Source organism: Bos taurus, chromosome 5 (genome assembly GCF_002263795.3).
Source record: "Bos taurus isolate L1 Dominette 01449 registration number 42190680 breed Hereford chromosome 5, ARS-UCD2.0, whole genome shotgun sequence".
NCBI classification, from domain to species: domain Eukaryota; kingdom Metazoa; phylum Chordata; class Mammalia; order Artiodactyla; family Bovidae; genus Bos; species Bos taurus.
Window position 1 is genome coordinate 29,810,938 of NC_037332.1, and position 26,321 is coordinate 29,837,258.

The window sequence follows — 26,321 nt, forward strand, 5'->3', positions numbered from 1 at the left end:
ATTCCTAGTGTGATGGTCAGCCTGTCCCATCCCAGGAGGACCAGAGCACCCCTGCTCCCGCCTCCTTACTCCTCCCCTGATTGTGTGGCCCCAAGCCAAAATCAGCTCTAGACACTTAGTGGGAAGGCCTAAATACTATTCAAATAAGAGAAGAACGACATTGAAGAAGAGATGGTTAAAACCCAGTTTATTAGACCAGAGGCATGCGTCACCTATAGCCCTGCCTGCTGTTCCCCATCCACTGCACACCCTTTGGCCTTGCTCCTGCTTCCCTCTGGAGAGGTTTGATCTCTAAGGAACTCCTGGGAACCAAGAGTTGCCAAAGATCCTATGGCCTCACTCTCCAGCTCCAGGCGAATGCACAGATGACCTGCCACAGGTCTTGTTCTGGGGTTGGAGGCTATGAGGCAGCTGGACAGAGAAGGCCTGGGAAGGGGCAGGGCTCTGGCCTGGGAGGAGGGCCCTGATGGAGGGGGCATGGCAGGTCCTCTATCTCGCTGGTTTCTCATTAAGGGAGGAAAGGAGGAACAGAATAGCAGAGCTTTCAATGTCCCCTCTAGGCCTGTCTCTTTCATTCCACTATCAAACGGTACCTCACCAGAAAAGTATAAGGGGTGGGCTTGGGTACTAGGTGAGCAAAGAGGCCTGGGCATCCAGAAGGAGACAAAGGCCGCTGACTGAAGGCCTCTGCCGGTCCACACCCTGCTGCTTCTGCTGCAGTCATCAGCTCACAGCTCCCTCTTGCCTTAGTGTGCAGAGCAGATCTCCATCCCATGGGTGGGGGCTCTCGCTGTAGCAACCCCTTCCCTGGGGAGGCTGCAGTCAGCCAGGCAAAGGACAGTGGGGTGGGTGGAGCAGGGGAGGGAATGTTAAGGCTGCAGGGAAGGCAAAGGAAACCCAGGCTGGGGGGACAGGGTGAGGCCAGAAAGAGGCAGAGCTTGTAATTCACAGCTTCCTTTATGTCGCCACCGAGACAGTGCGAAGGTTACAATGCGCGTGTCGTCTCCTTGTGCTTCTTAGAGGGATGTGTGTACACAGTACAGACACCAGGGGAGAGTCCAACTCTTTATACAGGAGAAGGCATTCAGAGACCAGGGAAGGGGTGGAAACACAGAAGGGGAACTTGTAGGAGGGGTGGAGAGGGTTGTTCTTAGAGACACAAGGGGATGAAATAGAGACAGAGTCGGGGAAAGTATATACAGAGATATAGCAATATAGAGTCTGTATCGTATAGAAATAGAAAATGCAGATGAAGTTGTTGAGAGAAGCAAATGTTTCAGAAGAGGACTTAGGAGAATTCCATAAGAAAATTTATGGATGTGGCCCTCTGCAGGGGCCTGGGGGAGAGGGACCAGTGAGGTTAGGCACCAGTGCCCGGCTCCCTGAGCTGGAGGCCAACCAGCTGGATCTCTTATGGGACGGCAGAGGAGGGCTGCCTCTTGCGATTTCTCTCCAGCAGCTCTGGGGTGGGGGGTGAACTTGCAGTTATCAGAATGTGGCCTACAGCACCAGGGCCACATCGTGTCCCAGCTCCACTTCTTCAGGGGATCCCCCACCCCCACCTCCCTAGAGACTTCACAGGTTACCAGGTGGTGGGGGGAGAACAGACAGGACTAGGGTTCCTGCCTGGAGACTTGGGGTTGGGGGGGGGCCACTGGGCTCAGAGGGTCTCTTAAGGCTGGGGAAGCCCCCCCTACTAGCCCTCCCCTTCAAGGTACATTCTCTGGTTTAGGGCCAAACTCCAGACCCCAAGGGATCCCCTCCACCCCCCATTGGAAGGGGGCTTTGGTGACTGGTGGCAGCAAAATGTAGGTGGACACTCAGATGACAGACAGCCGGACAGACAGAATTCAGGCTGGGAGCTGTGGGAGGCAGCATGGAGCAGAGAGGGGCAGCCTGAGGTCACTTGCCCCATACTCTCTTTTTAAGTTTCTGTTTTAGATTAGTTTTGTTAAAAAAAAAAAAGAAAAGAAAGGGATTGAGGCGGGGAGAGGACTCTGTGGTTCCAGACTCCTTCCTCACCACATTCAAGAGGAAAGGACCGCCCAGGAGTGGGGGGCTGCCTTGGGAGAGGGGAGTGAGTCCCCAGGGCAGATGTGGGGGGCAGCTGGGGGCCCCCTTGCTCTCCTAGCCCTCCCCATCTAGGCCTTTGGTACAGTGGCCTTCGGGGCTCAGCAGGTAAAGTCCTCAAAAGTGCCTCGGGCCGGATGGTGAGGTAGGATGTTGGCCGCATACGTCATCCCGGCAGGATGGCCCCGGAGGCTCTCGCACGGGTTCTGGGGGAAGGGCACAGGACAGGGACTGGTTATCGGAAGGGCCGCAGGTGCCCCCGGGGCGTGGGGGAGGCAAAGGAGAAGAGGTGGCAAGGGGGGTGGTCCTGGGGTGGTCAGGTAAGGGATGGGGCTGGAGGGCGCGCCTCTCTCGCTCCCTCACGTGTCTTTTGACGTCATCCAGGCTGAGGGCCACGCCCTTGTCCGCGCTGCTCCGTTTGGCCTCCTTCTGGCACTTCCCTCTTCTGCACAGCTTGTGTTTTATGACCTGGGACGGAAGTAGGGTGGCGGGTGGGTGGGCAGTCTGGAACCCCGCCCCTCCCGTGCCCCGCCCACACCCCACCCCACTCACCTCGTAGGCGTAGTCAAAGAGTTCCAGCACCGTGAGGATGCTGGCCCCGATGAACAGCCCCATTTGGCCTCCAATGTCACCTGCAGGGGGGCCCACAGGAAGGTCAGGGGAGTCAGGACACAGTGGGAGCGGCGGAGCTCACTGGGACAGGAGAAGGCCCCTGGGGCAGGCAGGGGAGGAAGCCTTGTGGGACAGAGGTGAGCAGCCCGCTTTGGGTGGTAGGGTGTCACACAATGCCCGTGTCGTGGGAAGGGGACAGGTGCTACCAGCAGCTCACCCAGGAGCCCTGCAATCTCATAGGCCTTCTTCTGCTCAATGGTCTCATAGTTGAGGACTTCAAAGAAAATGTCCAGCACCAGGATGTTTTCCCTGCAGAGGGGGTGGGAGAGGAGACCTCGGTTCAAATTGCATTTTTGTCCCCTACTAGCTGGGTGACCTCAGCAAGCTATCCTCACCGAATCTCAGTATCTATAAAACTTGCTGATGTGGCTACCTGCCTGCCTTTTAGAGGTGTTGTGAGGATTAAATATGATGGGGTAATTGAAAAGCCGCTCCACACACAGGCAATTGTGAGGCGATCCCAGTTATAGCCATAAGGATGAAGAGAGGAGGAATGAGAAAGGGGTGCCTCCTTAACGTGTTCTGACTTGATCTTCCCTCCATGCCCATCTGAGACTCTTTGGTGGCCTTCCCTGTGTTGTCAGTTTGGTCCTGTCTGCCAACCCCAACAGGGCCCATCCCTTACCCTTCACAGCCAGAGCCCTTACCCTATGTACTGCTCAGACTTGTTGAACTTCTTGGCCAAGTATTTGGCTGACGCTTTGCTGGGGATCTTGACCATGGACAGCTCCTTGCCATAGCGGGTCAGGTTGCAGGGCATTTCACACACACAGTATTCCTGGTCCTTCTCCACCAGGAAGTCTGTGCCAGCCAGGTGAGAGGTGCCAGTTGAGTGGTGCCCTTCTGCCAGCACCTTCCCAACACCCACAACCTGGCTCTTCCCAAAGGAAGCCTGAGCCCCCTTCTTTTTTTCTGACTTGTCCTTCATTACAGCCATGTGCCCAGCAGTGCCGATCCCTCACCCAGCCTCCCCATGGATATTTCTTAATCCTCATATCTCCTTCTCTCAGGGCACTCCGGGGTCAGTCAGCTGAGGTGCTGATGAGAGCTGGTGAGGGCCACCAGGTGACCCCTGTCCATTTTTCACAGGGCCTCTAGAGATGCTATGCCCAGCCTTGCCAGAGTCAGACAGGAGGGTGCACACGAAGCCTGATCCAGGAGTTATTAGAAGCTCCTGAGAGCTTGCTCTGAGATCCCTATGCAGACAGCTGGCAGCACCTCCTTCCCTCCCCTGACTTCCTTGGGCCAGGGGCACTCACCCAGAGCAGGATCTGCACACTCCTTGTACTGCTCTGGAGTGCAGTATGGGGCGTCCCCTGGAAAGGAGAAAAGACAGCAGTACAGGATGGAGATGAAAGGGGTCTTATGACTGGTGGTAGCAGAGGCCTAAATGCTGGGAGCTGGGAGAGGGTGGGAGGGCAGGAATAGTCGGTGCCTAGTCTGTACTGGAGGTGACCCATGCTACAGTCCATCTCTCCTGGACCCTTCTCACCAATCCCTATGGGTCCAGCCAGGAGTTGAGGTCAGAGAGGCAAGAGCCATATGGGATAGACTGTGCTGGACCCGGGGTGAGGAGAGGCCAGCTGGTCTCACTCGCCTGTTGGCGGGAGGCTGGCCTGCACGGGGAGCTGGTGGGGGGCGCGGCAGGCTGAGGGGCCCGGGGCCTCACCTGGCATGTGCACCATGCGGCAGTTACAGTTCTCCACCAGGTAGCGCGTCTCACAGTCGATGCGGCAGGCGGTAATGCTGTAGGAGTCGAAGAAATCCAAGTCCATGGTAACAGCTTTGCAGGTGCCCCAGGGCGGGGGCAGGTAGATGAGCTGCTGGGAGAGCCGGGGAGCTGGGGGGTGTGGGGACTTCTCCCCGAGTCACCTTGATGGACTCCTCTGACACGATGCAGAACTCAGGAGTCCTGCCCCCTCTCCCTCTGCAGCCTCTGAAGGTCTCAGAGTTTACGGAGCATCCCATTCATTAGACCAGTCATGCTCCTGACTAGTCAGATGGCTACCCAGGCTCTAACTCACCTGTCCTTCCCATTATTGATTGCCCACCACTCCACCTCCATCTTGAGCCCCCAGGCCCCACCCTTGGGACTAGCTTCCTGTGGCCCTCTCACCCGCTGCTCTTGGCAGGCCACAAAGGTCTGGAACCCTGGGGCTACGCCAAAGCCCAGCTGGTCGATGAAGGGAGGTTCATCCTGACTGTGGATCTGCACTTTGATGCCTGCTTCGAAGGACGTCTCATCTATGGGAATGAGAGGGGTGTGTGTTGGGAGGGCTTCTTCTTCCTCCCTAACCTTCTTCAGAGCTAGGGGCCTCCTCCCTCTCTTGAGACGACAACGATGAGACTAGGGGAGGATAGTTAGTCCAAGGAGTCCTGGCCCTTCCCCAGGGAGCTGCTGCATGACGTTTGCTCCTTCTGGATTCACCAGCCTCATGCTGCCCTGGTGACCCCTGCATTCTACACACTTCTTCTCTTACTTGGCTTCCATACGTATCTCATTGTTTCAGATTATTTCTCACTGTCTCAGAGGCTCTCCATTGCTCCCCCTTGTTTTTTCCCTTCTCCCCCATCTCTCTCTGTCCCAAGGCCCCTGAGACCAGACAGACGGCAGGCAGCCCAAGAAGAGACAGAGTTATTTATAGAGTGAGTGGCGGCCACGGGTGGAAAATGATGGCTGGTTACCTTGGAGAGTAACTGAGCCAGGAAAGGGGAGCCAGGGAAATGTGAGTGTGGCCGTCAGGTAGAGTGGGAGCTGGAGATACTGGGAGGAAGGGAAGAGAGTCCACGCCCTGCCTCAGAGCCCCTGCCAGAGGCTGAGGCCTGGAGCCACAGGGAGGGGGCTCCCCCGGAGAGAAGTGACATACCGGTTTCCCCCCACACGGGCAGGTACTCGTCCTGCTGAATGTCCAGCATGATCTCCAGCCCGTTGCCCGTCCCACCCTTCATGGTCTTCAGCCGTGGGCGCCCATCTCGGCCAGAGTTGAACGTGTAGCACTTTCCATACCGCGTGAAGACCTGGCCAGGGCAGAGTGGAGAGCCTGAGAGTCCTGCCAATATGCTCTGCCCTCCGGGGACTGTCTCCGGACCCTCCAGCTGGTGGAGTCTCATCTCTTTAGGAATGATCCCTCCTGAGCAGCCCATTCCCCATCTGTCCTCCTTCCCACCCACTCCGTAGTCCTTTGGCCGGCTGTGTGCCCTGGAAGCCTGATCCCTGCAGGATGCACTGCCTGTGCGCCTTTGCTATCCGACTGGCTTCAGGTTGGGTTCCACCTATTAGAGGTATCAGTGAGGGATCAGAGGATGGGACGAGGGAGCTGCTGCATGACGTTTGCTCAGTCGTGTCTGACTCTCTGCCACCCCATGGACTGTAGTCTACCAGGACAGGAGGGAAAGACCGGGCCATTTATCTGCGAGGGTTCTGAAGGTGGCTTAGACCCTTCCTGACTACAAATCCTGCCAGGGGGGCTCCCTGCCTACCACTGTTGCCTCTTTGTGTTCCTTTAGCTTGACTCTGATAATTTCCCACTATTTCTGGTGCCCCAGCCCCCCTCATTGTTTTTCTTTACTCTCCTGCAGCTCTGTAAACAGTCCCTTTGTTAGTCTTTCCAACTAAACCATCCGAGGGGTAACCCTTTTCCTGCAGGACCCCTGCATATATAGCTCCATCATCTGACCCCATCCCTGCCACACCTCTGGTCCCTCCTGGGACCCTCTCCTCAGGCCCAGGGCCTTCTGAGACATATCTTCTCTTCTCCTAAATCCCCCCCCGCCCAACCAGGCATTTGAAACCCTGCTCTGCCCGAGACCACGCTAAGCATGCTCCTTTCCTCTGCCATTAGCCCCTCATGGCCATCATTGTCCCATTATCACCAGAATTATCCAGGACCTGGCATATTCGCTAATGTTGGTGCAGAATGGTGAGGGCTACAGAAGAGATCTCAGCCCTGGGGGCAGGACCCCCCCCCAACTCCATGTCACAGAGCAGCCCTTACTGCAGCTCTGATTACACAGCCACAGAGAGAAAAGTGAACCAGTTCTTCATGGTCCTTTCCCCACAGCATCCCAGAATGCCTCCAAGTTCCCCTATGTGAGGCGAGTGTGTTTTCACTCCTGTGACATTGTGACAGAGTCCACAAAGCAAGTCACAAGGTGAGTGCAGACACAGCCCAGAGAAGGAGAGACAGTGTCAGGCTGGACTGGGGTGGGGACGGCGTGTGGGTTGCTAGGCAGTAGAGTCTTTGCTCCCTTCCTAGAACAGCCTCCTCCTCTCCCCTCTGGAAAAAAATAACAAAAGCACTCCCCCATTTTGTGGGTGAGGTCCAGAGATGAGGTAGAGAACTCCTGATCCCCCAGCCCCACCACCAGGCTTTGTGGCATTTAGCCACAGAGTCCAGGCTGAACACGCACCCCTGCCTCCCCCTCACCCAGGGAGTGAGGAACTCCTGGTGGCTGAGATGGGCTGGGACCTGCAGCCCGAGCGCCGGCTTTGAGGGCTGTGCTGAGGACCAGTGGACTCTGCTGCCACCTGGTGGTTCTGCTTGAGAAGTGCCTCCTCTACCCTTAGATCCCAGAAACCAGATTGACCCCTTCCTTGTCCCGTGTTCCTCTAACTCCCTGCCTGTCTGAGGTCCAGAGCCCGAAACCTCCAGGTCCCTGTCTGTCTGTAGTCAGTCCACGATGCACCGACATGATGACACCCACCGGCCCCTGTACTAGGGAAGAGGTTGGGGGCTGAGAGATGGCTGTATGGGGAGGAGAGGCCTGGCATCTGGCACTTGTAGGGGACAGGAGGGCACCTGTCAGGCCAGATGAAACTGGAAGCTGAGCTGGGGAAGAGGATGGGGTGTCATTTGGTCCTTCACCAGGGAAGGCCCTAGCCGTTCCTAGGCTTCCCCTAGGAATCGGGTCCCTGGCCACTTTGAACTGGAAGCGGAAGGGGAGGATTTGGAGGAGACCTGTTATTCTCCCTCAGACACACGTGCGCACACACACGCACACACACACGCATGTGCGCACACACACATGCACACAGGTGGTAGGAGAAGCACAGGAAGGCCACGTGAGGATGCTGCTGACGGGGGTGCTGGGGTGCAGGGGGTACCCCTACCCCTCTGCCTCCCTTCCACACCCTTCTCCTGCACCTCCAGAGACCAGGTGGCACTGGTCCCAGCTCCAGTCCGGGGGTGACAGTCAAAATTGTTAAGGCCACACATAGGCACTGGCCACCAGATCGAAGGCTAACCTCAGTGACAGAGTCAGGTCTGGACCCTGCTGGATCACAGGGAGGTTTGGGAAAGGGCTGGACACGCTGGAGGATATTCGGGAAGACGCTGGAGGCTTTGCGGCAGCAACTAGTTACCAACTGTGTGTCCAGGATTCTAACAGGGAGGGCAGTCCTGGCACAGCCCTGGAAATGGAGCCCAGCTGCAGACCCTGGGGCTCCCAGGTGAGGGCTCTCTGAGGCATGTCACAGGAGCGGGGTGGCCTGGGGAGGAGGGGCGGGACGGTCACCAGTGCGGTCGCCACGCTCACAGTCAGCATGAACACGGCAGACACCGCGGGCTCCACTCACCACCGAGAAGTTGTGAGGGCCACAGGGCCCCCCGCAGTAGGAGCAGTAGAGCAACATGTCTTCCAGCCGGTGACAGGAGCGATTGTAGAAGCGGTGCAGGTTAAAGGGCTCCCCCGAGAAGGCCTCGGGCCCTGGGGGGGCGAGCGGCACCCCTGGGTCGTCGCTTTCGTCCAGCCCCAGCATGGGGGCCAGGTACAGCAGGTCGGGGTAGCTGAGTTGGGACAGCCTCACTGCATTGGTGTTGCAGAGGGTGACCGCTGGGAAGGCCAGCTCCGTGGTGGCCACTTCGTCTAGCAGAGTCACATGTGGGTAGCTGAGGTAATAGGCAACTCGATCCCCTACCTGGCACAGGAAGGCTCCCAGTGCCAGGACGAAGGCCACTGCCCACAGGGCCTGCCGCGGCCCAGGACCCCCCTCCACGAAGATGTGGTTGGTGCCGTGGAGGGTACAGCTGTTGGCGAAGGCCACCAGGTCCATCGGTGAGTCCGCCTCTCTGGCCTCCTTCCTCTCTGCCTCCTTTTCCTTCTCTTCTTCCTCCTCTTCTGAGTCTGAGCTGTCCCGTTGTTGCTGCTGACGGGGACCCCATACATCTCCCAAGGGCCCGGGGGCCTCCTCTCCAGAGGAGAATGACACGGAGCAGAAGATCTGGATGGGCATCTTCTCTGGGGGCTTCCTGGCCCCGGGAGGTTGGCGGGAGAGTGGGGACGGGGCTGTGACCCTAGGCAGGGTCCTCCGGTCCTCTGATCAGGTCTCTGCCGCCCGGCTGGCCGTCCCCCCTCTCGCCAGGGCTTCTGTGGCAGCGTGGCTGAGGTGGGGCGGGGCGTGGAGAGGAGGGCCAGCCTGCCCTGCCAGGGAGGGCGGGTGTCTGAGCCCATGAATAATTGATGGCAGCGAAAAAGGGAGGCTGATGGAGGGAAGGGGGGCTGGAGCCCCTTTCCTGTCGCCAGCTCCAGCAGGACTGACAGGGTCAAGGACAGACTGGAAACCCTGGAGAGGCCCTGGGGCTCCTGGTACCCACCTCTCCAGGTGAAATGAGACCTAGCCGAGTCCTCTGCTCTTGCTCAGCCAGCAACAGTCTCTGCCCCTCCCCCAAGACACACACACCCCCTCAGTCTCCCTCTCACCCTCCAGTCATCCCTCAGCCTTCTCACCCTCATTCTCACCTGATCTGGCCTTTCCTCTGAGTTATCTGAGCCCCCATACTCACTCAGTACCTCTAATTAAGCTCTACTTCTTCTCTAACTCCCCCTGATTTATAATCTCCCCAATTAACTAATTTATCCCCCACTTCTCCCCATACACTCTTACACCCCAGGTCCCCTCTAGTTTTTCCCCTGACTCTAAACTCGCTTCTCATCACTGAGCTGACCACAGTTTACCATTGGTTACTCCCTGAACCCCTAATCGCTCCCTCAGCCTCCAGTTCCTTCTAGCCATCCTTGACACCATGGATCCTCCCCGCCCTCCCCTGACCCCTGCTCTGCTTCAGTCAGCACCCCGCCACACACATTGAGCTGCACTCCCTTCTGTGGCTTGGGGGGCAGCCCAGGTTCCATTAGCAGAGGTCTCTCACTGACCACAGACTCATTTATAGCCATTTCCCGGCAATGGGGGGAGGGACCCTGTCTCTCGCAGCTCAAAAGCTTCCTGGCAGATCACCACTCCCCCTCCCAGCTTGCCCACCCCCAACAGTCCAGGAGAGCAGTTGCAGGCCTCCCCTTCTGAGACACTGACACAGGGTCCTGGGTCAGGTAGAGAGAGTGCTGGGAATCAACCTGGGGTACCCCCAAATCCTAAGCCTCGCAAGTACCGCCAGCCCCTGCGTCTCTGATGCTCTTCTTGCTCTCATCAGTCCCCACCCCTAGGCCCCTGGCCCCTCTGTGCTCTGATTACTCAGGGCCACTGGTTGAGGAACTTGAGCCATCAGCCAAGTCTCCAGGGCCTAGAAAGTGACCTGAGGAGGGGCGGGGGAGGGGAAACGAATTAACCCTTCCTCGGCAGGGCCAGAGGAGGGACAGAGGGGGTCAGGCAAGTCTCCTTGGGCCTTTCTAGTCCTTAACCAACCCACAGCCCCAGGCTCCCTCCCCTCCTTTTCCTCCTTGCCCCTCCTTGTTCCCACACATCTCTCCTCCTCCATTTGTATGTAGAGACCCTAGAGTGTGTCAAGGATGGGAGGCAGGATGCCAGGCTCCAGCAGAACTGACTGATGTGGGACCTGTGGCCTCAGCTTTGCTGCCAGGGACACAGAGGCCCCAGAAGAAGAGCAGCCTTCGAGATCTGGTCCCTCTCCACCCTTAAGCCACTGCCCTCAGACTGGCCACCTCCTCTTTCCCCTAAACAAACGCCTCCCAGCTGGTGTCCCTCACTCCCTGCCTCCCTGCAGTTTCTCCCCACCTTTAGTCCATGCTATGTAATTCTGACCATTCTTCTGCTTCAAGACCTCTCACTCCCCAGGGCCTCTTGGTAAAATTCAGTTCCCCACCCCTGAACCCCTACCCCACACCCCGAAACCTACAAGGCCTTGGCAGTTTATCCTCCAGCCTCACCTCCCCACCCTCCCCAGTCCAGCAACCAGCGCCCAGCCACCAGGCCCTCTTTCATTCCACAGACACACTAGGCTCATCCACAGTATCATGCCTTCCCTGGACTCTCTGGAAACTTTCTACTAATTTTTCAAGACCCTACTCACATGCTGTCTCCTCCAAGAAGCCTCCCCTGATTCCAGGGCATAGTGAGTGCCTACTCAGAACAGACTGAAGGATCCAGGGATGCTCAAGTCCCTTTGGGCATGCACAGTCATTAGTAGCTCCTTAAGGAAAGGGGCCATGAGGATGAAAGAGCAGGACCCAGGGACCACGTGGAGAAACAGGAGGGAAAAGACCAGGAACATCCAGGCCAACCAGAGCTAAGTCACTGTAGAGATGAGGCGAGACCTCCAGCATTTAGCTGCTGTCCTCAGGCTTCTCCTGTATGAATTTACGGGTTCTTTTTCTGGTTCCCGTCCCCTGTGCAATTCTTCCCGCTTACCAGACCTCAGCTCTTGGAGTGCTTTGTACATGCCCAGGATGCTGTTGTTTCAGAGGTGAGTTCCAGACTCGGTTGGGGGTGGGCCAGCCTAAACTGAGGCTTGGGCTGGGGAAGCTGCAGCTGCCCTTGCGCCCCAGGCCCACTAGAGGGCATCGTTCCCCTCCTGCAGCCTCCCTGGAAGAGGGAGTAGATTGGACTTCCAGAGGGAAGAAACTAAGGCAGGGAAGTTCCCTGTGCTGGGCCTCCGCAGAGAGCAGGGCAAGCACACACGGAGCAGCTCCTGAGGGCAGCAAATCTGCTGTGGCAGTACACTTCTTCCCCCACTCGAACACAAAGACCCACACCCACACCTACACAGCCCTCTTGTGGGCAGGGAACAAACACACACACACACACACACCCCTCAACTGCTCTTCCTCCCTCCTCCATCCTCTAACATTCTCTCCTCCTTATCTTGTTCCGGTAGGTAGATAATCCACATTTGTCACAGTAATAGGGAGATGAGGAACGGGTTAAGCCGAACACACAGACTCCCCCGCCAGCACACACAGGGGACCCCAGGAGAAGTGCCCAGGCAGCACACACCCTGGGAACACCCTGGGAACACCACTCAATTCTGCACTCTCCGTCCAAAGACACAGCTCCTCCCCTCATCACTGCCTTCCCAGGACCTCTCTCAAGCCGAGCCTGGATACCCAGCTCTCTCTGACTTTCTCCACATCTCCCTCTAACTCCACCCACCCCTCATCTCTATGGAAGTATTTCCTGCTTTTCAGTTGATGCTTCAGGGGATTCATATATAAAACCCAGCAAAATAAGCAAGTTTGAGTAATCTCTCCCCATTTGATAAATGGGGAAACTGAGGCACAATGACCCATTCAAGTCTCATGGAGAGCAAGCAGTGGGCTTGACACTATAAGTAGGTCATTCCTCACTAAATCCCTTCCGTCTCCATTTTTGCATTTACTCATCAAATCTTTCCTGAGTGTGCTTGTGCTGAGCACTGTGGGAAAAAGATAAAGGACTGGGCCCTTATGGAGCTTATTATCTAGTGGGGGAGACAGTGTTTGTTTGTTTTTTTTAATTGCAAAAATAAATACTTAATTGCAAAGTATGATAGGTGCTATGAAAAAAATAATATGATTCCGTGGAAGTGAGTGCCAGGGGAATCTGACCCAGACTAGAAACTGAGGAAGGCTTCTCTGAGACAGTGATGTTTGGACTGAAATCTACAGAATAAGGAGGACAACTTCCCTGGTGGTCCAGTGGTTCAGAATCCACCTTGTAATGCAGGAGACAGGGGTTCGATCCCTGGTTGGGGAACTAAGATCTCACATGCCACAGAGCAACTATGCCTAAGTGCCTCAGCTACTGAGTCTGTATGCCACAACTAGAGGGTCCATGCGCCACATGAAAGGTCCCAAATGCCACAACTAAGACCCAACACAGCCAGGTAAATACTTACAGAATAAGGAGGAATAATTAGGTAAAGGTCTGCTTATGTAAGTGTTGGTGGGGGTAGGGGTGAAATTCCAGAGCACAGAGTCACTGGAAAGTCCCAAGAGGAGACAGCTCAGAGGAGGAGGATGTAGCCAGACAGCAGGCAGGACCAGACCCCTCAGGGTTAGGATTCTGGTCCATTTCCCCATGGAAGGATTTCAAGCAATCAGAGCAGTGTTTTAAAGAGACCACTCTGGAAGAGACTGAGGGGTTCTACAAGTTCTGTTAGGAAACCATTGGAGCAGTCTAGGTGGGACATGGAGCCATGGGGTGGCCTCAAACATGGAGATGGAGTGGAGATATTCAGGAGGCAACACTGGGAGACCTGGGTAGGGAGGAGAGGGAGATGGAGTGCCCGGGATGGTTTCTAGTTTGCATAAGTGGGTGAATGGCTCACTAGATCAGCAACACAAGTACAGGACAAGTTTGGGAGCTAAGATGATGAATTTGGCTTTGCATATGCTGGGTTCTTGGAGCCTTGGGGAGATCCAAGTGGAGATGTTAAGTGAAAAATTGGCCACTGGAGCTGATGCTAAGAGAAGAGAGCTGGGCTGAGATATACATTTGGCAGTTGTCTGTGTGTACATGGTGATTGAAGTCACGAGTGAAGACGAGACCGCTCAGGAATAGAATATAAAGTTTTTTAGAAAAGACAGAAAAGTGGCCTGATTTGGTAGGATCCATTCAAGCTAAACAGAATCTTAACTTATGATTTAACCACAGCTCCTAGTCCTTGCGCATGCATGCTCAGTCCCTCAGTCGTGTCCAGCTCTTTGTGACCCTATAGACTGTGTAGCCCGCCAGGCTTCTCAGTCCACGGGATTCTCCAGGCAAGAAGACTGGAGTGGGTTGCCATGTCCCTTTCCAGGGGAACTTCTCAACCCAGGGATCGAGCCCGAGTCTCCTGTCCTGCAAGCATATTCTTTACTGACTGAGCCTTCAGGGAAGCCCTCCTAGTCATATACCCAAGAGAAATGAGTGCATATAGCAACCTAAAGACAAGTAACAGCATGTTTACAGTAAATTTATGTATAATAGCCAAAAACTAGTAACAACCCACATGTCTAGCAAGAGTAGAATGGATAAATTTTATGCTATTTACATAATGAGGTACTACACAGCATTGAAAAAGAACTATATATTAACTCAGAGACTGAATCTTCCAGACGTAGTCATGAGCAAAAGAAGACCAACACAATCATGTATATATTGCATTAAGGTTACATAGTCTAGGAAGTTCAAGAACTGGGGAAACCATCACAGTATGGTAAAGTAATTATCCTCTAATGAAAAAAAAAAAAAAGCTGGTGAACCTTACCTCCACTGACAGGAGCCAGAACAGTGGTTAACTCTTGTGGGTAGGATTGACTCGGAAAGGGTCTGAAGGAACTTTCTGGGACTCTAGACATGTTTTACAATTTTAAATCAATGTAAGTACACACTGATGTAATATATAAAATATTACATAAATACACCAGTGTAAAAATATACGAATGAAAAATGCATCAAGCTGTACCATTAAATCACAATTTAGAAGAAGAGGAAAGCTTGAGATTTAGACTTGGGTAGTGCCAACATTTAATGGCCAAGTGGAAGAGAATGAACTGGCAAGGACGCAGGAGCACTGAGACAAAGCAGGGGAATCAAGCGAATACCGTTATCAAGCAATACAGTCATGCGAAAAAGAGGTTGTGGGGGACTCCCCTGATGGCTCAGTGTTAGGAATCTGCCTTCCAATGCAGAGGATGAGGGTTTGATCCCTGGTCAGGGAAATACTGGGCTTCCCTGATAGCTTAATTGGTAAAGAATCCACCTGCAATACAGGAGACCCTGGTTCAATTCCTGGGTTGGGAAGATCCCCTGGAGAAGGGAAAGGCTACCCACTCCAGTATTCTGGCCTGGAGAATTCCATGGACTGTACAGTCCATGGTGTCACAAAGAGTCGGACCCGACTGAGCGACTTTCACTTTCACTTTGGGGGAAATACTAAGCCTGCACGCACCAACTGGAGAGAAACCCCCCTGCGCTGCAACCAGAGGAAGCCAGGAGACCTCCATGAAGAGCCTATATGCCGCAGTGAAGACCCGAGACAGCCAAAAATAATAACAATAAATAAATAAAGCAAACCTGCTTAAAAAAAAATAAAGGTGGTGGTAAACCATTTTGAATGATTTTCGAGACATCAAGGATAAAAAAAATGGTTGTGGATTTTGGACACATGGCAGTCACTAGTGGCCTCCGCGAGAACCGTTTTGGAGGAGTGCTGAGGACAGGGGAAGAAGGCAGCCTGAGTGGATCAGAGAGTGAGATCGAGATGAGAAAATGGAGATAGTGGAATCTATTCATCAATGTTAAGGATATTGTCTGTGAAAGAAAGCAGAGAGAGACTGTGGGAGCTGGGCGGGGCGGGGGGTTTAGTGGAATTGAGAGATTTTTTGTTTTGTTTTTATTTTAACCTAAAGCCTGGTACATAGTAAGTGCTCAATAAATATTAGCTGTCATTATAGGTATACATTTAAGATGGAGAATCTCAAGCATGTTTCACTATCAATGGGGAGGTTCCACTGGAGAGAGACTGACTATAAAGAAGGGAGAGGCAGGATCTTTAAGGTAAAATTCCCACAAAAGTCAAAGGAGATCAGAGGGTAAGAATAGGTTGAGATTTCAGCTTAGATAAGATGGATGTTCCCCTCCGGGGGCAGGAACCCAGAGAGGCAGAGAGATCTTGTCTGAGGCTTCTATCTTCCCTGCGAAGCAGGAGGCGAGGTCATCTGCTGAGGGTGACAGCAGGGCTAGGAAGGGTGGCACTTCGAGAAGCATGGAGAAATTTACAGTAATCACAGGAGAGCAGGTTGACCAGGAAAACACTGGGGTTGCCAGGGCAGCGCTGCAGGCCCTTATAAGGATGTTGATCATGAGCACAATGTGATTCTGAGCCTGCCTGTCATGTGACTTCCTCTGGTAGAGCGTGGCTGAGGAAGCCAGTAGTGGGTCCATCTAAGGCTGTGCTCTGTATGCTGTGCTAAGTTGCTTCAGTCGTGTCCGACTCTTTGCAACTCCATGGACTGTAGCCTGTCAGACTCCTCCGTCCATGGGATTCTCCAGGCAACATACTGGAGTGTTGCCATGCCCCTTTCCAGGGGATCTTCCTGACCCAGGGATCAAACCCATGTGTCCTGCATTGGAATGCAGATTCTTTACCACTAGGGCCCTGGGAAGCCCCCTCTAAGGTTGGGACTTGGCCAAATGGTGCAGCGAAGAAGCAGGAGTCACAAGATGGTGCAGTCATCCTGAGGCTGGGGATCTTCTCTTTTACATCCTTTTGCTTCTCCTTCCTGTCTCACCCCCACTGTCTCTTTACAGATGGGGAGCTGGGCACCCTCTTCCACTACACACATCCCCACTTCTGTGGTCACCCACAAAGAATCAGGCATAGAAGATCTGAAGTCAAGCTTACGCTCTGGCATTTACTGGCTCTGTGGCCTCAGGCAGGTCATGTAACACTTCTGGACCTCAGTTTCCTCATCTTTCAAGTGAAGATATTAACATCTTCCTGCCTCCCAGAATTATAAGGATCACAGGATTTAAAGGGAATTTGTAAGCTGCAAAGCATGACCGAAAGAGAGGATTGATTTTGCTGGTATGTGCTCTGCATGGGGCCGAGGTTCATGGGCACACATGCTCTCTCCCGCGGCCACATGAAGCGAGCTGCATGTGCCCCCACGCACATCCATCCCTGTCCACATCACAACCTAATCCACATCCACACACTCCCACTTTCAGACATACATAGAGAGGTGCACACGGGTTCTCGTACACCTAGGGCACATGTGTGGCGTGTGGTGAGGAAGCCTGAGCTGGCTGCTGTCCAGGGTCAAGGCCACTGCAGCATTTTCTCTCCCCAGGGATGTTCCCAGCCAGGCACGAAAGAGCCGACATACCAGAGACACTCGATACTCAGCCATAAAGCCCAACCTCCCAGGCTTCGAGGACTGTCGGCCACATGGAGGGGGTTAGGGAAAGGGTTATCTTTCCAAGAATTCATAGGAGCTCAGAAAAGACACAACTTGCCCTCCTTCTCCTTCAGGAATGGCGTTGGAGAGCCTGGGGTGAGCGTCTCTGTCCTTAGAGTTCCTTAAGGAAACTTCCCCTCAAGGTGAATGAAAGTACACTGCAGTTTCATGTTCATTTCAAAATTCTCCACAAAGAAGATGCCTGATGCATATATCTGGGAAACGTACTGCACACCCATTCCACCCATGGGCCAGCAGGGGCTAGCCAGAGAGTCCCAGAAGCTGAAGGAGAAGCTGCCCCCTGGCAAATTTAAAAATCCATTCAGAGCCCCCTTGGCTCACAGGAAATTGAGAAATGGAGCCAGATGAAACTATGCCCAAAAGAGATCCCAGGAGTGCCAGTGCCCAGCCACACTCTCCACCCAAACCAGACACCCTTCTCCTTCGAGCTGTCTCCTTCCCTGCTTTGCCTCCCAGAACCCCTTGCCAGAGTTCTGATCCCAAGTTTCTCAGCTGGAGGGTACAGACCCCTGGAGCCACTTCAGATGGACAGTGAGGGACAGCTCCTGCCTCCAGAGCCTGACCAAAGACAAGGACCCTTGAGGGAGAGAACTAGACTGGTCATCAGTGGGAGGAGTCTGGGGTTGGGAGACACCATATTTTCTGTAGAACTGGAGTTTCAGAATAGCTGAGCTGGGCTGGGGAGATTGGAAGGACTCTACCCAGATGATGAGGGTCCTCTCATGCTTGGCATGTGATTCTCTGCTCTGAAACCCTTAGGCTTCCCTTCCTGCCCCTGCCCTCTGTGCCTCCTGGGGTTACAGCACGTGGCTCTAAGCTCCCTGAGGGCAGGGACACCATCTGCCTGCTCACCACTGCCCCCTAGTGCCCAGCGCAGGGCTTGGCATTTCTAAGGGGCTCCGAGGGTCACAGGAAGAATATCAGCGAAGCTTGACTCTCCCAACTCCAGCCCTCGTGCCTAACATCCAGTCTCCCTCACCATCCCCAGGAATTCAGATTGCCTTCCACAAAGTTAAAGCATGCTCCGAGCTACCTCCAGAGTCTGCCAGCAGAGACATTCAGACCTCTCAGCAGGCCTCCCCTTTGCTTTCTGGATGCACACCAGGTGCCAAGGTGGCCCTACCTTAGAGGTAGTTCTCCGCTGGCTGGGGCAGAAGAAAGCCCAAGGCTTGGAAGCTGCTCCTCTGCACCCCTCCATTTCCGGCTCTGCCCCCAGAGGCACTTACTTACATCAACTCCCTATTACTTTAGCCAACAGCCGGAGATCAATTAACTTAGAGTAACCTCTTAGCTGACAGCAGTCTGGGAGAGGGGCGGAGTCAGAAACAGCAAGGGATGGGGGGCGGGGAGGAGACGGAGGCGGTGAGAGAGGAAACTGAGTCACCCAAGTGTTAATGTGTGTGTGTGTGTGTGTGTGTGTGTGTTATGAGAGAGACCCCAATGCAGGGTCCCCTGGATTCTTGCAATGGCTCTATTCAGTTGCCTCCCCTCCAACCTCAGACACTTCTGAGAGCGGGAGCGAGAGACGGGAAGGGTAAGGCTGAAGGAGGCACCCAAGAATGCCTGAGGGTGGGGTGCCCCTTCCCCAGAGCTAGCTTCTGCCCGCCAGCTCCTCCTGTCCCTCTGCAATCCCTGCATGCTCCCCCATCTGCCCCCACTTCCCCCGATAGACAAAGACCACCAGGCTTCTGGACACGGTAGCCCAATGACCCTCCTTCCTCTCTTTGAGAGTAGCAGTCTGAGCAGCCCCCCACCGCAGCCCCTCCACTCCCTGCCCAGCTGGAGGGAACAGACCTCAGGAGTGAGGTCAGGCCCTCCCCAGGGACCCAAGTTCTGAGCTGCTGTGGGGTCGTATGGAGTGAGGGGTGTCAGTGAACCGGAAGGGCCAGCCCTGGAGATAAGGAAGCTCTCATTGCTAGTCCTGGCTCTCCCTGGGACCCACCATGCCTGGCTCTGCTCGCTTTAAGATGACCTCTGCCACCACGCTCTGGGTCCCAGGATCACCCCTCTCATATCAGCATCTCACCTCCCCTAGGTGCTCCAGAAGCTCCCTGTCCAGGTCCAGAGCCTTGAGGGGATTTATTTGTCCACCTCCTCACTCCACCTCTCCTCTGAGAGGCTTCTGCTGCCACTCCAGGGTCCCCCAGGGATTCTTGTCCCCTATCCCTTGTCCCCAGGTCCACCCCCTCCTGAAAGAAGACTATCCCCCCTGCACACCCACCCCGAGATTTCCATTCTCTTCCCCTCCCTTCCATCTCTTGCAGGGTTCAGAGATGAATTCCCACTTCTCTGTCCCCCAGGCGAAGGATCTGGGTCTCAGCTGGAGAAGGGGGGTGGCATAGGGCACACTAGGCCACCATCTGCCAGCCCCCTCCCCTTGGAACTGTTCAGCATTCCAGCCACATCGGCGCTCCCACTGCCAGGGACAGATAAGGTGCAGCTGGAGGCTGGCACCAGCTGCGACTGTGCTCGCTCCCCCCTGGCCCCCACCCAGACACCAGCAGACAGCTGCACCCCCGGCCCCCTCTTGGAACCCCTGCCCTGCCTTGGCCTGGCTGGCCTCAAAGTGGGGGGGGGTGAGTGGAGTCTCAGACCGTGTTGCCCTGGCAACCAAACACCCCATCAAGAAGGAGAAGAGGAGGCCAGGGAAGAGGGGGCCTGTGGGTGGGTCTTTGGTAGCTCAGGAGAAAGCTATTGAGGTCAACCCAACTGGGCTGCTGTGGAGAGCTCTTCCCCATGGCCCTCTGCCTTTTCAGTCCCCAAAGGTTTCCAAACCAGCTTCTCCCAGATTTAGCCCAGGTTCCCCTCACTCTCCTGAGCTGACTCTGCCACCACTGGGGGATGGACCTGGCCAAACCACTTCTTTGATCACCATGTCATCCCCTGAGGTTGAGCAGGATTCAGAAGCAGATCTGGGGAAAACGCTTGTGACTGCAGACCCCACCGGGGGAGCTGGTGGACCACAGGATGCCCTTCCTATGCCCCCTGCACTGTCCTCCAGATTCAGGGGTCCTGTTTTTGGATGAAGGTTGCCCTTGGAACCTGCGGAAGAGTTCACACGTGTCCACACACGCTCTATTTTGTGAACACGTTGAGCTGGCATTGGATGCCCTGTTAAGAACCTCTACTCTCAAGGGAGCAAAAGATGCCAGGATGGTCTCCCTAAGCTCTGATCTGACAGACTGATGTTTTCTGACAGTGCTTCATCTGTCCAGGGTCTGGATACACGCCTCTTGGCTTAGCAGAGACCAGCAAGGATGGAGAGGCAGATGTTAATTAAGAAGGAAGAAGGTAGAATATCAGGCATGAGTGTTTTTGCCCCTTAGGGCCAGAGAGCTGGAGAATGCCAGCACCCTTCTCCATATAGGGACATCCCTTTGGGCAGAGTAGAAAGGGATGCGGTGAGGGCAACCTGAGAGGGTAGAAGGAAGGTCTGAGAAGTTTGGATCCAGCGAGATTCAGGTCAGGTCTTTCACATGGGCTTAGAAACAGCAAAAACCTAATCTTCCCTGACAACGCAGGACCAAGAAGTGCCAGTGTTGGAGCAGTGGGATTCTAGCCAGGCATCTCTCCCCAGCAAGAGGAAGAAATCTCATTGCTCTGGAACTCTGTGGACCAATCATATCTCCATCTAATTGTGTGGGGCTGTCCCCTCAGACAACATGGACCAATCACATTTCAGTATCTCAATTTCCATGAAACAAAATATATGTTAGCATCACCACTTGGAATCTTCCTGGATATAAAGGACAAATGAAGCCTCAACTATACACTTTCTATGACCTAATGGTAACCCCACTTTTTGCCTTAGCACCTTCCCAGGTCGAGCCAACAAATTCCTGTCCTTATCCAAACACTACAAACCATTCGATCTAATAGGTTTTCTTTTTTTAATTGTTTTGGCTGCGTGGCATGTGGTATCTTAGTTCCCCAACCAGGGATTGAACCTGCACCGCCGCCACCCCCCCACCCAGTGGAAGTGTGGAGTCCTAACCACTGGACCACTAGAGAGGTCTCCTCTTTTTAAAAAAATTAATTTATTTAATTGGAAGCTAATTACTTTACAATATTGTAGTGGTTTTTGCCATACATCGACATGAATCAGCCACGGCGCACCTGTGTTCCCTCCATTCAGAATCCCCCTCCCACCTCCCTCCCCATCCCATCCCCCAGGGTCATCCCTCTGTCTGTCTTGATGGTCCCTTTTGCTTGTGTGAAATATGCTGCAGAGGAGGAGGGCTCTGGCTTTCATTTCCACCTTCATCTACAGTTCTACTACCCTTGGAAATATAGTTGGTGAGTCTGGGAGCCCTTTGGTCTTGGGCTTTGGGGAATCTAGCACTCACCTGCTTTGAGGAAGAAAAAGTGGGAAGGAAATGGTTCTTGCATCACACTAAGCTCCCTATTGGAGAAGGCAATGGCACCCCACTCCAGTATTCTTGCCTGGAGAATCCCAGGGACGGGGGAGCCTGGTGGGCTGCCGTCTCTGGGGTCGCACAGAGTCGGACACGACTGAAGCGACTTAGCAGCAGCAGCAGCAGCAAGCTCCCTATGAGCTTGGCTCAGCAAGGACTGTGGTCATGTAAACTTTGTCGAGCAGGATTGACAAAGGCCCATGAAACTGGTCTGAGAGCAAGGCTTAAAGAGATTGGGAAGTCTTGTATAACTTCAGAGGAAAAAACAAGCATGACCATAGTTCTAACCTTTCTACACAAATGCAGTTCATGCTCCCCTAATGCTAGAGAGGAGCAAGCGTGGGAGAAAATGGGCAGGGAGCAAAGGAGGAGGATCTGAGAGTGGAGAACTAGGAGCAGACATGGAGAGAAAACTGGAGAAGGGACTGGCAACCCACTTCAGTATTCTTGCCTGGGAAATCCCAGGGACAGAGGAGCCTGGTGGGGCTACAGTTCGTGGGGTTGCAAAGAGTCGGACATGACTGAGCGGCTAACACACGCACACATAGAGAGAAAAAGAATCCTAAGGAGACTGGGCTTTCAAGAGCAACGGCCAGAATTGGAAGTGAACATGGTGACTCCAGGGTCAGCAATATTAATGCAAAGAGCACACTGCGTTAGGACTGAATGAGACATGAGTTCTAATCCTGAGTCTCTCACTAACCAGCTCTGTGATCTGGGTAACACACTCTACCTCTCTGTCTCAGCTTATGCACTCGTTCAATAGAGATAAATATGACTATTCATCCAGGGGATTGAAGGAGAGCCTAGAGAGTGTTCAGAAGAGTTCCAGGCATCATCCTCACATTTGGTACTCTTCTTCACACATGGCTCCAGTTCCTCTGGCCCCTTTCCACACTCTGCCTGACTTTAACCCTCCAGCAACCTGTATGACTTACTCATAATCACCTGTCACATGAGATGCCAGTCAGCTCCATCTGTGGTGGCGGGCGGGGGGCATGAATATTTGTGGGGCATCTCTACTTCAAGAAGCAAAGGGAGTCTCCAGTTCAGCCATACTATGAGCCCCAAATCATCTCTTCTTCCTCAGACCCTGACTATGGGCTGGCAAGGGGGGAACCCAACCAGACACTGTGTGTGTGTGTGTGTGTGTGTGTGTGTGTGTGTGTGTGTGTGTGTGTGTGTGTGTGTGTGTGTAGTGGCCAGGGGCAGGGGTGGCACAGAGGGAATTACCTGTCCAATTTTTTAAGAGAAAGCTCCTTCCCTTACTTCCCATGTTTCATGCTGCAGCTCAGACTTTAACTCAAACCACCTGAGGATTTTGTTAAACTGCAGATTCTGACTCAGTAGGTCTGAGAAATGGGGTGGCAAAGTTCTACCTTTTGTTCAAGCTCCCAGGTGGTGGTCCTTGGATCTCATTTTGAGTAACAAGGCTGCAGCTTACCCACCGCCACCCCCAGCTCTGACACCTGCGGTCCAGAAGGTAAGCTTGATGGGGTGGGGGGCTCTGCTAGGCTGTGTGTGTGTGTGTGCGCGCGCACACACACATCCATCTATGCACTGTAGGCTCTCTTTCCTGCCATCACAGACACAAGGCTGAGGCCCTCACTAACAGCAAATGCCCCCCTGAAGTAAACAAAGTCCCGCTTCTGCCAGGAGTGAACCCTAGGAACATACAACATCCTCCCAGAGGCCCTGCGGCTCCTAGTCTCCTCCTCCTCAGGGGTCCGGCTGACTCACGACCCGCCAGCCAGGGGGACTCACTCACCACCTTGAAGTCCTCGGCGCTGCAGACCTCCCCCCGGAAGTGGCAGGAAAGCAGCATGTCTCGGATGTCGTGCCCTGCGCGGTCATAAAACTCGCGCATGTTGAAGGGCTTGGGCTTGAAGCTGCGAAAGTTGGCCTTGTCCTGCAGTATCTCCAGCTGCTTTTCATCTGCCATCTGCGTGTCTGGTATCTCATACCTGGAGCCCAGGGGTGAGCAGTGCATGGATTGGCAGGATCTTCAGTTCCTGCCTCCATTCTGCCTCCAGTGTCCCATGCCCAACTCTGGGGGAAGGGCAGCATCCAGCCCTGGGCAGAGGCCCAAAAGAAGATCTGGGCGTGTCTAGAGGATCTGCCCCCTGGGGTTTGAGAAGACAGAGGATCTGCACTGGCTGCCCAGGGGTCGGGCATCTGAGCACAGGGGTAAGGGTGGGTGGGCAGAGAGCTCAAGGCAGGAACTATGGCTTTCATACCATGGTTTCTACCCTTTAAAGACAGCATGCCCGGATCTCCCAAGAGAGGAGAAAATTGAGACGTAGTAGCAAGAGGGTGGGCAGAGGTCACTCCAGAGAGTGTGACCATGTCACACAGCTCAGGCTGGATAAGGGCGGAGCTGTTTTGAACCACGCTAGGATCAGAGATTGGGTGCCCTTAACTGGGTGCTTGGCAGTACCCCAATTCCTTTGCTCTGAGTGGCAGGTTTCGGGGGCTGGAGGGCAGGGTTGTCTAGGCTGTATGGTGGGCTAGAGAAGAAGCACCCAGATGGGGTGTCTGGGAGTGGGGATGGGTGGGAGCCCCCCACCTGTTGTTGAGCAGGGCCAGCAGCTCCCCGGCATGGTACAGGTCATTCTTGGAGACTTGGCTAAAGCGGAACTCGTTGAGGTTGCACAGCGTGACGGCAGGGAAGGTGAGCTGGGAGGCAGCCACCTCATCGAGCTTGGTGACGTGGTGGTAGTGGAAGTAGTACTGCACACGCTCGGTGCACACACACAGCAGCACAGCCAGGGAGCCCAGGAAGCAGAGGGCCCAGAGCGCCCGCTTCAGAGACAGCCGCTCGTAGGAGAAGATGTGGGCCAGGCCATGCAGGGTGGAGCTGCTGGCGAAGGCCTGGATGCTCACCGGCTGGAGGCCACCCACCTCCTCCTCCTCAGCCTTCAGTTCCATCCTGGCCGAGGGGATCTGGGGGGAGAGGGGTGGGGAGTCAGTCACTGCCCTGGGTTAAGAGTGCACATGGTGTCCCTCCAATTGGGTCCATCCGGAGTCCCCCCCTCCAGAGGTCACTGCCTCTGGGGGCAGAAGACTTCTCTGGTGGGCAAGCCCAAAGGTGGCTGCCCCGTGGACACCCTCCCAGAAGAGGGTTCCTGCCAATGCAGGGACTTGGAGGTCAGTTTAGGCCAAAAGAATGCCCTCCCAGGGAAGCCTCCTGGGCCAGGGGTGACCCCAGATGTGGTCATCCGAGGACGAGAGGGAAGTCCCCATATCCCCACAGGCAGGCACAGGAGTTCCCTCCAGATGTGGGGTCATTCTGGGACAGGAATGTCCACCCCATCCTGGAGACGGAAACTCCCCCAAATGGGCTGAACCCGGCCTCAGGAGTTTCTGGTCAAGGGTGTCCCTAGGACTGGGTTTTCATCCCTGCCCCCGACCCCACGAGCTAAACCTGAGTCAGAAACCCCCAGGGAGGCAGAGAGGGGCCCAGCCTGTGTCCACACCTGCAGGCGTCTCCAGTTCTCAGAACGGCGCAGGCTGTAGGTGTGCATGTTTGGGGTGGGGGGTGGGGGGTAGAGGGCAGCCCGAGGTGGCTGCACAGAAATGGGGGGGGGCGCGGTTCCCTATGACAGCGAGCTGTCCCCGCCCCGGACGCAACCCCCCCACCCCAGTCTAGCTTCTCGACGCAGCCAGATGCCCTGCTCGGCCCCCGCCCCCCTCCCCAGCCACTGAGGCGCCCCAGAAGCTGGGGAAAGCTACAGGGGAGGAAAGTCCCGGCTTCCGGGCGCTGGGGAGTCCCGCAGCCAAAGGCGGGGGAATCGGAGACCCACCTGAGGGGGCTTCGGGAACCCGGCAAACGGCGGCGGGTCCTGGGGCGCGGGGCCGGACGTGGGCTCAGCGCCGAGCCGCGGAGGGGCTCATGGCCCGGAGCGGGAGCCGGCGGCCGCCGCGGCACGCCGCGCAGAGCCCTGCAGGGAGCGGCCCGCCCGGCCCGGCTCGGCTCGGCTCCGTCTGCCCGCCCGCCGAGCGCGCTCCCTCGCTCGCCTCGGCTCAGTCCGCCCGGGCTCGGCGCGGTGCGCGGTGCTCTCAGCCCCGGGATCTGCAGGGATCCATCGTCCGGCCGGGAGGCGGCGGGAGGGGAGGCGGCGGGGGAGGGGAGAGGGTGCGCGTGCGCGCCTACGAGTGTCTGCGAGGGTGTCTCTGGGCCGGTGTGCGCGCGGGGACCCCGGACCGGGGAGCGGGATCGAGGGTTCCCCCCGCTGCCTCGCCCCCTCCTCCTGGCCGCGCTCGGCGGCGCTGCCTCCCTCGGGTCCCGGAGCCGTCTCCCTGCTTGCGAGGCCCTGTGGCTTGTGTCTGACTGTGGTATGTGTGTGTGTGTGTGTGTTTGAGTGCGCGCGCGCGCGCGCGCGCACGGGAGGGAAGGTGTCTGCCCCCAGCGTCCCCCTCCCCGCGCTGTCTCCTTCGGATCGATGCTCCTGCCTCTTGCTGCTGCTTCCTCTGGTGGCACACAAGCGCGTGTGCGCGCGCGCGTACCCACACACACACACACACAAGCTCCGAGTCACACTTGACTGATTCAAGCACTTGCCCGTGCGGAGACATAGACACATATACAGACCAGAGTCACATTACGCCACTCACAGCTACATGCACCCCCCACAGACACCCACACACCCCGGAGGCCTGGCCCACAGAGCAGGAACTCATGAACTTACAAGTATTCACCTGCTCTTATCCTGGCTCCCCACCTACAAGTGACACGTACACACATGTACATATATAAACAAACAGAGCCTTGGCCACAGAAACCCCATCCTGGTAACACTGGCCTTGCCTTTGGGGTGGAAGGCGGCGGCAGGTTTGCAGCTTCTCATTGCCAAACCGCTAAAGAAGGAGCAGAGAAGGAAGGAGAAATAGCCAGAGGTCAAGGAAATTTAGACAGACATCAAGAAACAGGGAAAGAGAAGGGGATGGGGAGAGGTGGGAGGTTGGGAGGTTGGGGGAGGTGGACAGGAGAGGAAGGGATGGAGGGGGAAGCTGTACTCAGGTTTGGAG

At 55.3% G+C, this 26,321-nt stretch overlaps 1 protein-coding gene across 6 annotated transcripts; it reads right to left on the bottom strand.

Annotated features, from left to right (window-relative positions):
* Window positions 1-170: 170 nt before the first annotated feature.
* Window positions 171-25,269, bottom strand: ASIC1 (acid sensing ion channel subunit 1). 6 transcript variants are annotated; one of them, XM_024991966.1, is made up of 12 exons: window positions 25,097-25,269; window positions 23,860-24,236; window positions 23,062-23,257; window positions 5,610-5,760; window positions 4,859-4,986; window positions 4,412-4,562; window positions 4,002-4,058; window positions 3,390-3,543; window positions 2,900-2,991; window positions 2,623-2,702; window positions 2,434-2,538; window positions 171-2,276 (listed from the first exon to the last, which is right to left on the bottom strand). In XM_024991966.1, the coding sequence occupies exons 2-12, from the start codon at window positions 24,219-24,221 to the stop codon at window positions 2,172-2,174; spliced, it is 1,581 nt and encodes a 526-aa protein (XP_024847734.1). In that variant the 5' UTR covers window positions 24,222-24,236; window positions 25,097-25,269; the 3' UTR covers window positions 171-2,171. The 6 variants fall into 6 exon arrangements, with proteins under 6 accessions (XP_024847734.1, XP_059742565.1, XP_059742563.1 ...); XM_059886582.1 differs by having other exon boundaries at window positions 4,412-4,565; window positions 25,097-25,183; XM_059886580.1 differs by having other exon boundaries at window positions 171-2,538; window positions 4,412-4,565; window positions 25,097-25,186.
* Between the last annotated feature and the right edge of the window lie 1,052 nt (window positions 25,270-26,321).